At 41.2% G+C, this 15,003-nt stretch overlaps 1 protein-coding gene across 15 annotated transcripts in view; it reads left to right on the top strand.

The window, feature by feature from the left end:
• LOC135484021 (rap guanine nucleotide exchange factor 6-like) overlaps positions 1 to 15,003 on the top strand; it is a 73,133-nt gene that overhangs the window by 23,989 nt on the left and 34,141 nt on the right. For 13 of the 15 annotated variants that reach the window (XR_010446417.1, XM_064765174.1, XM_064765089.1 and 10 more), the window contains one exon: positions 12,130 to 12,205. Coding sequence is in view for 14 of the 15 variants with exons in the window: in XM_064765174.1 (XP_064621244.1) it covers positions 12,130 to 12,205 (76 nt within the window). In the remaining variant the exon portion in view is untranslated. Of the gene's footprint in view, positions 1 to 2,724; positions 3,153 to 7,146; positions 7,289 to 12,129; positions 12,206 to 15,003 lie in introns of those variants that run through there. The other 2 variants (XM_064765131.1, XM_064765118.1) reach the window with 2 other exon arrangements.

The raw sequence follows: 15,003 nt of genomic DNA, 5'->3' as shown, positions 1-15,003 counted from the left end.
ATCCAGTATTAAGAATGTGGGAGGGATACATGTAGTGCCGGATCAAAATATGTGACAGATCGTATTTCTCAGGAGAAATTGTAAAAGAAGCTTGATCGTCACGATTAAGGTTCAGAGTGAAATTAGATGTCTGAAATAGAACACGAAATTAGAATACTCAATTCTGGAGTAATAAGGACAGATGATGTCCTTGCGTGGGTAGAATTAATCCTGCCGTCTAACTTGAATTCAGCAGTTGTGATACGCTCAGCTCCACTTTGATTCTGGTTGGTGTTTTGTTCTAATGCTTATGTTTTACATGTACATGTATATCGCTGCAGTGGTGGATTAGCCTGACTCGAGGGCTGCAGCACAGATTGTCATGTAATCGTTGAAAGCTGAGAAAAAGCCGAGCCGTGTCTTTGTGGTTTGCTGGGTTAATGATAACTGAGCCTGTTCCATCTGTATCACTATTGGCGTTTCTCACCAGTGGGTATGAAACCATTTGCTAAACAGCATGAATAATCATCTGACATGCTCCTCATCACACTATAAGTATGATGGCTTGATGTCCCTGTATCGATCACATCATTAAACAGCCGCTCCGCCACAAAAGGAGAACGGGGATCAGCCTGTCGGTTTAATTGGACCAGAAATAATCATCTAATACAGATATCAGTCTCTGCTGACCACCTTCATTCCATCTCAGACAGACATTGCTACACTGTCACCTTTGAGACTATTTTGCTATTTCGATCGCTGTTTTGGAACCATGCCATTTGATATTGAGTAAATGTTCATGAATCGATGATTGATTTCGCTATCTCATGAGTACGATAGTATGGAAGCGAAAATGATGGAGTGTCTTCTTTAACCCTTGCATGTTACGGATGTGTCAATGTCTCTTCTCATTTCAAAATGATAACGGGAATATGTTTAATACTGTGTCGCTAACAATCCCAGTTCCAGGCAAATGTGGCTTCTCCTGTCCCATGACACCAGGCTATCCCTGAGGTCCGACAACGAATATCTCTTGATGGTCACTTTACTAAATTCTGCCTCAGCATCTATCGCCCTACTTTGAATTCGTTTCCAACTGCAGTCATCACTCAGGGCAAAATCTTAGAGCTAAGTTGCAACTGGTACATGTAGATACTGAAGTGAACGGGACAAGATTTCATCTCAAAAAGGAAACTTCACCATCGAAGGTCATAAGGTGTTAAAGAGAGTTTCAAGCATCCCCCACCCATCCTCTTACTTCCCTTATGGCGGTTTCCATTGATTTTCCTTCAGGTTCTGAATCATTGATGGGGTAACCACCATCCAGGGGATATTACAAGTGATATCATGAAATGTCAGACCTGCTTTGTCACTCCTACACTTTGTGTACTGATGTATTATCGGTAGCAAAGAGAATAAAGTGCTTTAATCAGAATGTGTCAGAGGTGCAGCTTCCTATTGATGTTTTGCAAGCGGTTTAATCACTGGTGATAATTTGCCGCCATTTTGCTTTGTGTGTTTCTTTGAAATTGATTGATAATAGCTTTATAGTATTCCATCTTCCTCCAACATTGAAAAGGCCCATGAAATGCTATAATCGTGTTGTTTGCAGGAAACTGCCACTGGAATCGTTGGAAGTTCTCAGAAAATTTCGATTATACCCACCCGGTTCTGACATCACCACATCTCATACTGATCGTGTTCTGTCAATTTCATCTACAACTTTTTACAAATGCTCCCCTTGGTTCGTATTGATGTTCTAATTATAATGGAAAACATCTCGTCTGCTGGGCGTTTTAACATGGGTGGATTATGATGCGATCTTCTGGGTAGTTAGTTACGCACGATGGCGCATGTATCCTACGGGATCGGGGATTGTGAGACTTACAGGAAATGAATGAATAACTCCTTCAAGATCGATCAGCGTTGGGCAACCATCGGAATTCTGCTGTGCGACACTCTTGTGTTTATCTTCACGAGGCAATGTCTTGAGTGGCTTCTGCTTGCAGTCTTATTGTCTTATTGAGATATGAGTTCATTGCTGTGTTGCTCTTCTGAACCTAAGACCTAGTCGTGTAGCACTGCTCATCATCGGTGAACTTGGGACCCGAGAATCTCCTGGAGTATTTCAGAATCGTTTCGAATTGTTTGACTTGCGGTGTTGTTAGTATTCTACAGGCCTTTCCCTGGGTATGTAGCTGCTCATTCAGGATCGTCTTGACGAATAATCCATCATTTCAGAAAAGATCTACCAACAAAACAAGCCAAGGAATGTATTGCTGACTCCGTTGTGCTCAGATTTGGAGGTTGCCTGAAACAGTCATTGCTTCTTAATAAAATCTCCGATATTTGAATCTTCATTGGTTTGTTTACATTCTGATCATCAGAGCAATTTGTGGCAATATTGCGGCAGCTATTTCATTTGTATTTAGACATTTCCTCTGGATGCATCCAAACTGCATACATGCATAAACCTCGGACCTATTGACAATTCTGCATTGTGTATTTTGACGCAGTATATAAATGTTTAAGCCTGAAGATATGTTGACATGACAAGTTTATACCAACTGGTGCAACTTGGTTTTTCACCGGAATCTTTCCTTCATACCTAGGGTGGTCGGCAACGGTGATAAACGTTAAAACCAGAGCTGTATCTGTTCAACGACGGATGGGAATGCCGGAATGTACTTTGCTTCATGTGCGAGACATTAGTTCTTTCAGCCGTGTTTGATAGCATTTCTTGGTTAACATCTCCCAGAGATTTGGAACATGATTAGAGAGTGATGAGTAATCATAGGATCGTCTCGTCTATCAACTTGGCTGGGATATCAGCTAGGGTGTCTCACAACTTGTAATGATGATGCTTTGCGTGATGGTCAGATGTACATTGTAGACACAGTATGAAAGATTCATTGAGGAATTAAACTTTACCGTCTTAATAGACCTTCTGTTCACATTTATAACACCACCAGCAGTGTGTGACCGTCATACTGCTGCTAACACTGATACAGACAAGATCTTATCGGACATACTTCTCTTCAATGCTGGATATTCTATGAAAGTCATACAGACTAAAGAAGGATTCTTTCCTGAAGTATGGATTTGCTTGCCCGGGTTGTGTGCTGCAAGAAACCACTTGGCCCTTATGGAGCGATGGGGCTTGACCCTGCCAGGTGAGACTTCAATATCATTTGAAAAACACAGAATTATTTCATTTAATACCAATGCCAAGGGCAACTTGAAGTTTTAATACGATACAGGTCAAATTCTTAACTGTGTCTGCCAACTATCAAGTTACCAAGAGAGTTTCATCTTTTTAAGGCTGTCCACATTGGGTTACATCAAACTGTAATTGGAAGTCTTTTCTGAAAGTTGTTGGCTTGAGATATCTTTATAAATGTGTTGTGAAGCAGAAAGAAATGAACCATGAAAACAAGGTGACTGGTGTGAACTAACCCCTCTCACTGTTGACACAAGTGGGAATTGTGAATAGATCACAATGGGAGGACAAGCTTCCCCAATTTTACCAAGGATAGCCTACATTTGAGAAATCCAGCCCTGGAAAACTTGAGGCTTACCAAATTTTGGTAGCTTCAGTGTAATGACCAAGTGATCTGAAGTAGAACACCTTTGTCAGATAGGTATTAGGTTAATCCTTTGACAATAGTGGTCGGGTTCTTTTGGTAATAGTCTTATGTCACTTGGCAAGGACTTTATGGTCTCTGTCGTTGTGTTGGATTTTACAGGAGTTCTATATAGTGTATATATAGAGCTGCTCAGGTATTATTTTAGACCAATGTCAACATTGCCCGACTTGAGGATATGTAATGACTGAGTGGGTTCCTGTTGGTGCCTTGTGACGCTAAATGTGAGTTGTGAAAATCTCATTTTGTGACCAATACCGGTATGACTTGAGAAATCATAATGCTGAGGAAGTATGGCTATGCTGTCTCATTCATTGGGATCTCTGGGATGTCGAGGTAGGAAGGGATGATTTTTGATCAGGTCGTTTCTTTGTCAAGTTTTACGCTTGATTGCAGAATCCCTAACAAAGGCTTCAAGGAGACGTTTTGGTAAGGTTAAGCCATAGAACCTTTTGGTACTGATAATATTATTTGTCAGGGATTCTGTAATTGAGCCGTTAATAATTGACATTGCATCTATCAGAGGAGGCCGTTCAGAACCAAAACAAAGGTCAATGTGCGCACATCTCTCCACGACTTCCTCCAACAGGTGCGTAGTTTTGTGTTTCACTGGTTGAACTTTCTGTGGATGTACGTTGGCCAAAGTCAGAATCATTGTGCCTCTGTGGTTCCATGCAAGAAACCGCAGTGATCAGATAACCAGCTAGGTGCAGACCAAGCAGATAAGATGTTGAAACACTCGACTGTGATGACAATGAGGAAGATGAGTGAAAAAAGAAGAGTTGAATTTCTCATATCTGCCATGCACTCATGCAGTGAACAACCACCAGTCTGTCTTTGATGTTTCAGATGCTGCACACCCTCATGAACACCAACCAATTCTCATTTTCTCACCTTTTACTCATTTTCTGTATTCTAGGATCCATTATCTCCAATCATGCATAAAAAGTGTCAATTTCATTGGATAACTTCAAACGTGTCGTTTTCACCACTTGGAGTTTTGCCAAGTTGTGTTCAAATTGGTGCTTCTTCTTGTCATGTGTCTCCCACTACTCTGCAAGCCAGTTAATCCAGCCAGTCAAATGCATCCTGGCAGTACATCACCTTTGACATGGTGGCTTCCTAATAAAGACATGCATCTGTTTCTTCCTGCTTCCCATCAGAATACTTCGATATAGCTTTTGTGTTCGGCTCCCTAATGGCATCAATGTTTCAGCTAATACTCCTGGGATGGAACGCTTGTTTGGATTCAGACTCATTTGCATTTTATTGTTGGCACTGCCATCACTTCATTTGGTGGTAAAGGCTGTTGGAGTGCAAATTCTGTTACTAGTACTTTGTTCAGAGTTGATTGGTGCAGTTGTACTGGGTACAGTGACAAGTACTCTGAGATAAGGGGAGCAGTAGTCTCCTCAAGTCAGCTAACACCTCTACCTTATGGCTATTATCTGGCCAATTGTTCACACCACATTGATAAACATGGCTATTGACGTCAGCAAGACATGGAGATACCCTCCATACCCTCTTCAATCCGATCGTGCTGATTGTCTCGGAGGCCAAGCACTTCAGCACTCCCACAATACATTGACTATCTCGATAATTGAAACCAACATGACATCACCAGAATCGCGTATCATTTACCACAAAAACCTCACCCAGACTTCAGTATCATCATTGACAGTTATCAAAATACAAGTATCACCAGCATCTCATGACAGAGTTCTCATCCCTCAAGGAATTCATCTGTGATTAAACAAAGCGTGCTTCATAAAGCCATGGTGAGACTGTTGATAACTTGGAGATTGTTTCTCTGGTGTGGTTTTTTGCAGTGACCGCTGGCAAGGTTTAAAGCTGAGCCAATCCTTCCTCCTACCTTTCAATCAAGGGAGTGGATGCTGTAATCGCTACAAAAGTATAACGCTTTCTCATGTACTTATGTGAGTGGGAGGAAAAGCCTGTGGGATCAAGATGGGTTGATTCTGCGTCAGTTGATCTCTCCAATCTTGCAGTCAAGGGAATGGTGGTTGCAAAGTAGTCAAGAGGAAAACACTTCCTGATGTGTTTTTATGGCCGGGTAATGCCGGCCTGGGGGATTGGGACAGAGTGTTTCCTTCCACTTTGTAATCAAGTGAGTGGTGATAGCAAGTACCCAAGAGGTTTACATTTCTGAGGTATATTTTATTGGAAGTGTCACCGCACCCTACAGAATCATGACGATTGTAGATCCTATAAAAGGATATGAAGAAAAGCTACTGTATTTAATCAGAAGTAACATTGTCTTGCCTGATACTCTCCAGCACAACACACAACACAGCACACAGAAATTTTATCAAAGGTTGGGATTTTGACATGTCAAAAAGTGGAACGTGTCTGCTGGACGTGGCAATGTCTGCCATGGCTTCCCAACTGAAGTGTTCTCGTGTTGTGGGCCCATTAAAACATGTGACATCTTGAGGGTTGGAATATCTAGTCCTTGGATTCCACGACACTTGACTTCACATGATGACTGATCTTTTCTTGGATTTGATTAAGTGCTGATAGACAAATTATCGAAACACCAATCATATTGATAGCAGGGTTGTTGACATTTTTAAAAATGTAATGAATTCATTCACAAGTCTGGTTGTAAATCTCATAAATTCATCCCGAGACAAAAAATGGTTATCTTTGGTATGCAGACTTTGCCTGAAAATTGTTCTGTAACATTTTGAATAACCTAAAAAATGATAGATTTCATATTTGAATGTTAAACCTGGATTGCCTTTGCATTGAGCAAGTGGAAGGATGAGAAGGGGTTCTGTTATGCCGTCGAAAGATGGCTTAACTTCAGTCCTGATCCTGGATTAAAATTCTCTTCATTGCTGTCAGTGTATTGGGAGTGTATTCAAATCCAACTCTATTTCAATATCATATTCCATATCTTTATGTTGCTTACTTCACAACATTCTTGTACATGAGAATCTACTGACTTGCAGATTGATGCATTCTGTTCCAATGACTACCAGATATTCCGAGTACACAGTTCTTGAAGTAATCACACACTGGAAATCAAATGTGACCCGCTCTACCAAAACTAGGCGCTTGTTGCATCTGAACTTGACGGGTTGATACGGACTTGTTGTTCATTTCCCTATTGTAGACCTTTTGTGAAATGTGACCAAATCAGTTTGTAATAGATTTCAGAAAAGGTCTACAATAGGGAAATGAACAAGTCCGTATCAACCTGTCAAGTTCAGATGCGACAAGCGCCTAGTTTTGGTAGAGCGAGTCACAAATACACAAAAATTCTGATGTGTATGCAAGAACATGAAATAGAAATTAAATACAAAAATACAGGTTAAAATGTATGGCAATTAAATTTGCCTAGTCTCGTATTCCCCTGAATCGAAGTGTATAAATTTATCTGTTGTATTAGTCATTGTTCAATCACTTGTTGAATGTGGACATCTGGGTCACGTCAGTTCTTCTCAACCCAAGCGCTGGAAACGCCAGTTGGAATATCGCATGAATTCTGTGCGGATGTATCGCATATTTTAATTGGGGCAGGTGTGTTGATCATCTATTACAATGGAGGACAGGGCGGAGAGTGAAATTTGGGATATGGAGTATTACTCTGATTCTGGTGGCGATTATTATCATTCAGAGGATTATCAATATCATATGAGGTACGTTTCAAATATCTATATTTTTGTTGGATGGTCTTTTTAATTGCAGATGCCCTGTCAATAGTTTTATTGATTTCAATAGTGTGTATACACTGGAGTTCATAGTGACTGCAGTGTAGCAACTTATACGCCCAATACATGAGTGTGCTTGGGTTGCAAGAGACTTCAGTGTGGATGATGCTGTCATTTAGGCTTGTACCACCATCTTTCTTCATTCATAAGAACATGAACTGAAAAATGACCCTTCTCCAAACTCTGTCCAAAGTTTCATAAACTTGACCTGGCCACAAGACAAGAAAAAAAAATGAATAGGTTGCCAAAATAATGCAGACAGACCACACTGACATCAGATTGACTTTGTTACAGTGCTTTTGGCAAATTGTATAGATCTCTTCAATCTGACAATTTATGGTTATTATCATTAAAATGAACAGTTAATCGTTCATCAATTGTCAGAAACAATCTCATTAATTACTAAAAATTGCCCAGAGTCGAATTAGTCATTATTGCCAAATTAGATGGTGAGTTTTGATATTGCTTTTGAAGATATGACTAGTTTCAATTTGATACCAAATGGGAATGGAATTGAGCTCCATCATTGACAAACAATAGGAATATCTCAGCCTGATGAAATTCTGGGGACAATTTATGATCAGTTTCACTTTTTTCTTCCGATGTGTCTAACTTGGTTTGAGAGTGTGTGCTAGGTGAATTCAGATAAGTACCCACTTATGATGTGATGATCTGCCAGATTTCACCCCCTGCTCCATTTATCGGGGAAAACTTCAGAGTGAGTCAATAAGGTACTTTCTTAAGAACCCATCGGCTGCACCTTCTCTTTCTCTCTCGAAGCATTGTTTGTCATTATTGTGTTAACATGCACAACACAACGATCCTCATTTGGATCTTGTAAAGACAGCTCTTTTCTTCTCCTTGATTGAGTTATTAAATCCAGATATAAGACGTCATTTCCTTATGATGTCATCTACTCCCCCTCATGACAACCTGTTCTCGATAGTCTGAAGTCACGATTGTGACAGCACCTTTATATGGAAAGCAATATTCATGTGGTTTTCTTCAGCAAAGAATTTGAATTTCATTGCTTGAGTAATAGTTTGGATTACTCATTTGTGACTCGCTCTACCAAAACTAGGCGCTTGTCGCATCTGAACTTGACAGGCTGATGCGGACTTGTTGTTCATTTCCCTATTGTAGACCTTTTGTGAAATGTGACCAAATCTGTTTGTAATAGATTTCACAAAAGGTCTACAATAGGGAAATGAACAACAAGTCCGTATCAACCTGTCAAGTTCAGATGCGACAAGCGCCTAGTTTTGGTAGAGCGGGTCACATTTAGTTCTAACTTTCGTGGACTCCTTTACATCAATCTGTCTCAAAAATTGATGGGTTGTTTTGGTCATTCAGTTGTAGTGTCTCCTTTTGTGTTGGACTCCAGTGCTCTGCGTCACTTGTTGACAGTGTCTACCTCCTTTAATCTTCGCCAGTCATTGACAGCGATGACGGAGCCATCACTGTCTTTCTGTCCTTGACGTCAGCAGTCCCATCAGCTGTCTGTTTGTCTATTCCAAGTTGTGACTGTGATGTCATGTTGTTTCGCAAACACACATCAATACATGCAGCAGGTGTTCTCGAGGACCTCTGAGTCATTCTGCACATACTCTCGCCCGACTTGTATCATTTAACAGCCGAGAGTTTCCCATGCTTAATCTCATTGATTAGAATACAAGGCAACAGTTGTACAGTGATATATTATGCAAATTCCAGCCGACTTGAAGTGATATCCTTTGCCATACAATGTACATCAAGACCACTTGTTAGAAAGTGTGAATTTTGTAGGCAAGTTATGGTATTGGTAGAAATGCAAAAAACTTCACAGATAATTGGTAATATTGGTTACATTTTACTTTTGCACAACACTGTATTTGCCAGCATGGCAGATTATGATTCACAATTACACCAGAAGGATACACAATGACAAATAGCTGTTTGTCGTCACGAATTTCCTTAATTCGACTCCAGCCTTTCGTGATCGCTCCCAAGGGAAATATCCCTCTACAAGATAGATGGGAAGACGATGCTACATGTAGAGTGGTGTCATAGATGTTGCTTCCTGCTACTGCAGTGTGCACCTTAGGCGAATCAATTGGTTTAACCCTTTGAGTCATGGGCCGGTCTCCACTGACATAAAGTTCCCTGCAAACTAACTATTTTTATCAGGGAGGTAATTGCTCATCTGCCGGGTCAACCAGTCGTCCCTTGAGTAGATATTGATCGCACATTGCATCGATCACAGATTCCTGTCTTGCGCTTGTCTGATTGTGTAATTACCAGAAATGACTGCTAGTAGATGGGTATGTGGGGCTTGATGAAGCAGAATGCTTGACCCAGTAGGGCGAATGGTGTTGACTTCAAAGTTTCACTGCTATGGTCTTTGATCTAATCCTGAGGTCAAGGCTATGCTCCAATTTCTGAAGCCTTTATTAGAATTGACGCCATCAGCCACAGCCTTCAATAAAATAATGAGCCTTGCCACTTTAGGTCAGATGTGACTGAACTGCAATATATACACAAGAGGCCGGCTTGAAGGTCCCAGGCAATTAAACATCAGCAACGATCGATAAGGCAATTTCATTCATTTCATTGAGCTGGAAGCACATAGATGTTGGCCGTGTCTTGCATCGCACATTCTTCTCATCATCACACTTAAAGGGACAATAGAGGCAGACTTAGTAGCAGACTAAAGGCTGGCGACATGGACTTATAAATGTGAAACGTCATTGGTATAGATACCGTCACAAGTTGAGAGATCACATGTCGGAGTTACGTGACCTACTCTGTAACCGGCCATCTGTCTCGATGATTTTGTTCCCATGTCCATCTTAACCCTGCTCAGTATAGTTTAATGTGTTATCAAGCTCCAGTTGGAAATTTATGCTTGGTCACGTGTAATCCATGAATTGATCAAAAAGTAGACAGATATGACGTACATCGGGTTTGAAAACCAGTTGTCTTCCATTCCTCAGCCGGAGGATGTTTGAAATGCACCAGATGTACAAATGGAATACCTCAGCCAATGTGTTAAACCTGGATTTCAAGACATGTCCATATGGTCAAGGTATAGTTGTTATGAGTTTCCCTAAGACAGTGTCAGAAATTCACAGAGGCAATTACCTTCTTGCCTCCCCTTTTCCTTGGTGCCCTTTGATTGTCATCCTTCACGAAGGCAGCATTTTCTTCATTCCTTTCCAATAGGCTTGACCTGCCCAATCTCGGAGTACATGCAATGCATCAGTGTGATAGTTTGGCTAACGGTCTACTTTGTACCGATCCTGACATTGAAACTAGACCATGCAACCACATCTTCTACCACGAGCCAGCTTTCCGCCTGGTGAATCAAAAAACTAAAACACACTATATAAGGAATTGATATGTGTAGGGTATCAGCCAAAACTATTGCTTCTGTGTCCCCTGTGGCAAAGATTATTGGAAAATGTGCTCACTAAACGTGTTGTTGTGTTTTTCACCATCTTGCTGATACCAATAGCTGTAGGAGTTCGATAATCACCTAATTATTTCATGGCACCTGTAGTTCAGGTTTCCAATGTGGTTGGAACTGTTCAAGTTCCATAATTTTCCAATTTGGATATTTATTTTTTGCCTGTTGTGGCAATTTCCATGTTGAACTGAAAGCTGAAATTCATGTTGAATGAATCTGTGACATTGTCGTACTTGGGGTGTGACAACATTGATACCGGTATGAACGACCCTGCTTTGAAAAGCAAATCTAATGTGGATGTTGCCGCTGACTGCATTAAGTTTCACCCCATACAAAGCTAGTGGTTCGGGTACTCAAATAAATCAATCAAGAATATCTCAAATCTTGATGTTCAAGTTGAGGGATCATGTTCAAATTCCTACATTTTGTAAATGTTCTTATATCTACTTGTAGAATATCAAACTAAGACTGAAACTTAAAATGATGTTCCCAAATGACACCTCCGGTATCCGCTTACAAACTGGCCCGATCTCTGCACAGATTCTATCCCGGCCAACTCTTCGATTATTCTGAAGATGAGCCAGTAATCTAATAGAGCCTGTCAATCAATGTCTAGTTAGGTGAATCATCCCTCCCGAGACTTCATGATTGTCTCACCGTGACCCCCCTGAACAGGCAGCTTCAAGTCGCTATCAAGCTGGGAGTCCAAGCTGGTAAGAATTCCTCTACCCTCTGGAGCATTTTGGCTGTCCATTGAAGACTTCTAGTACCTTCTTGCTAGCATTTCGTCACCCAACATAACTGTCAAGGCTCCCGGGTTTCCTAATAGACAACATTACTTGGAGGTTTAAGAGCATGGTCAATAACGCCATCCCAGTGACGAATGGCACCTCGTACAATAAATTTGCGAGACCTAACACTTTCATGCATAGTTTATAGTGTTAGCTAGACGGTGAAAGGTCTCGTTGATCTGCAGAGCCGGTTTGTTGTATTGGAATTTTGCAACAAAATTGCTTCACCCAATTGATTCAGAACAAAGGTGAGGGTTGTTCAATTCTTGCAAGTCATCTGGACTTGTCATCTGCACTTGAGGTTTCATTTCGATCAGCTGTTCTTGCATTGTATGATGGTATCAAAGCCAGCCCTTTCTTTAGTCTTGCTGTAATGCAATAATCTTATTTTCATTTTCAGGTAGTTTTCACAGGCTCAGATCTTTCTTTTGTAGCTGAAACTACTCGCAGCCTTGGTTTATGAAATTGTTCTGTTCTTCTCAGTTTATGAATTTGGCATATTTTAAACAAAAGTCTTTTCTATTTCTTTGCAGCTTTGGCAAACGCACTGCCACGAGTAACCGTCGTCCCAATGAGTGCCTCGTATTGGAACCGTCAGATATGATAGTGGTACGTACACTTTACTAGCTCTGTAGGAAAACATCATGTTTTACGAGAGAACAAATTGCTGGCTGGTTGTTTAGATCAAAGATGTTGGCATCAAACCAGTGATATGCTTCTTCGTTTCATGTCCACAAAGAAAATCACAACGTTACCTCAACCAATCATAGAGTGTCAACAGAGTGGTGTGATATCAGTCCCGAAATCAGTATTCTTCCAACAATCTATCATAATCGATCTCGGCGGTAAATACCACCGCGCCATCATCCTAGCAAACTGATGCCACCGCCAATTATGGATAGCATACCAATCATTTACTGGGTGATCACGTCCCGCATACCAATGCCCCTAGAAAAACTAATCCCTCGGATATAAAGCGCTCGGCAGGAATTTGACTTACAAATTCGGCAGATTTAGGGTATCGACCTGCCTGGTTTCATTGTCTGCGTCACCAACTATCAAGTGACGCAAATGTGGTGATCTGTAAACTAGGTGTTGACGTTTGGGAAGAAATACCATGTTGGATGTGGCCCAGAGGAATACGCAATTGACTTTTCGGAGCTAGCGCTCAGCGGTAGATTATGGGTGATTTGATCACTTTATTTTGTGTGATGCTGACATCTTTGTGACATTTATGGCTCAGCAGAAATAGTTGATAGCTCAAATTGTGTCTGTGTATTAAGCATGCAGCTTACATACTTTCTAAGGCGGAGTGAATAGTTAATTATAGTTTCAATATTGCCTGTCATGGACTAATAAGCTTTGCATGTGACATGCAATGGTATTAAGGTAGTTTAATTAATTGGTAAGCAGATAGCATAGAAGGCCAGTGCAAGTAGAGGTTAATTAACCTGAGACAGACCCAAAGGTATTGTGTATCTTAGTATTGGCTTTGAGCAGGAAGTATTCATAACATTATAATTATAGTTAAATTTCCAAATGAACTCCGTCAGGCCTATGCATTTTGACTTGCAGTCAAAGTATTCAACTTTCTGTTTTTATATGACATTTATGCAGCTCAGGAACATGTACTGATCTGATTATCAGAAAAGCTAATTATCTTCATTAATTAGTATCTTATGGGGTACTTTTTTTGATGGATGATAGTCGTGGTTATACTTTTCGGCTAAAAAATGGCTGTTTCTCATTATGCCTTTGATCCATGTGATTAGTTTGCTGAAGACTGTTGATGACATTTGGGATGAAAATGGCTTCCGTGCACTCTTATTGTGAGAGTCATTGACCGATTCAAAATTCATGGCGGCCTCATATTCACCCCTGGCACATCTGTCGATTATCACCATCAAGTCAGTCCCTGGGTGCACATTACTTTCTGGTCGGCATGTAATTCCTGCAATTCCAGCGTTAACCACTTCCATGAGGTGAGTCTGGTTGTGGTCATGTCCAGAGAAAATTTCATGAGGACAACCCTGATCTGGGATTGGTTTGCTGGAAAATCGCATGCAAAACTGAATACTAACCACGTGATAAAAATGATGGATGTTGTCTTCCCATTCACTCCTTGCTTAGTCAATCCTGTCGAATGTACTTGGTGGTCCATTTCCCCGCCTCTGTACAGTTGGTCCTGCAAGGTGACACCATTTGGCCTGATTTGTAGTTGGAGACTTCCTGGGTAGTACCGTAGTACATGGCTCGTTGTTAGTTGTCCCTTGTTGCAATGACGTAAGAGCGGATGTTCTCTGAGTGGAAGACAATCACTTACTGATGCTTCCTGCCTGATAATATTCATGATTGACACTCAGGAAGTCCGACGGCAAAGTGCCATAAAAGACATGTAGGAGGCAACATTAGATGTCAAAGATGCAGCTTTGTTGACAAGTCCCCTTTTGATATTGGCTGTTTTCCCAATTCGATATTTGTGTGTGCAAATGCTGTTTGTTGATGTTGACCAAGATCATGGCTTTATTGCTGACAGTGCAAATGTGACAGGTATGTCTCCTGAAAAATGTTTTTTGGGTGGGTAAGATTAGAGGGACCATACGGTTGCTCGATCTGAAAATCAGTTGGATGAAGAGGAGTTGGGCTTCAGGTATGAAGAACTGGCACAAAATGTGTATCTTGTGTATCAAAGAATGATTGTCCTGTCAGCAATTGACCATTTTCGGAAGCAAGATTGGCAGAGGCCTACATATGTCCTCCCAACTTTTGTATTCTTCTTGTCCCACTTGAGTAGATCTGTGATAGACTGATTTTATGTCGTTCATACTCTACCCAGGTCAGACTTTTGCATATGTACTCATATCGGATCTACCCGAGGAATTATTTAACTAATTACATTAGAAAATAACCAGCCAGTTCACAAGGCTACGTCCAGGCGGCGCCCCTGTACAGCCCATCAACCGTGCAAGCCGCCATATTGCCAGTACTTTTTCCTCGGCGCCTTGTATCACAAGCACCGAGTTTCTGCTGCTGTTTGCGTTGATTCCCCCGCGACAGTATTGAGAAGGATCCTCCCCCGGACGTCCGTTTTGGAGCTGCCGATTTCAGGAAGCGGGTGAGACCATTCCTTTACCCATCTTTCTCTGAATTCGTCACTTAGAACGCTTTTTCTTCGCCGTTCTCCCAAAAATTTTTCTCGCTCCAGGCTCCGGTCACGTGACCAAATAAATCCAAGTTTTTCTTATCGTTCACTTTCTTTGTGTGGCCTCTCAAGATGCTGGCTCTGCCGCTCTTGTTAGCGTCCTTCTTGTCCTTATTGGGCTTTCCAGCCCTCTTATTGGGCCTGTTACCCTTCTGGGTATTCAGGTGCCCGGGTGCCGGTGTATCGGGGATTATTAGTCCCCGTC

Source organism: Lineus longissimus, chromosome 1, assembly GCF_910592395.1.
Source record: "Lineus longissimus chromosome 1, tnLinLong1.2, whole genome shotgun sequence".
NCBI classification, from domain to species: Eukaryota; Metazoa; Nemertea; class Pilidiophora; order Heteronemertea; family Lineidae; genus Lineus; species Lineus longissimus.
The sequence above is the reverse complement of the archived record's forward strand: the minus strand, read 5'-3'. Positions and strand labels throughout refer to the sequence as shown.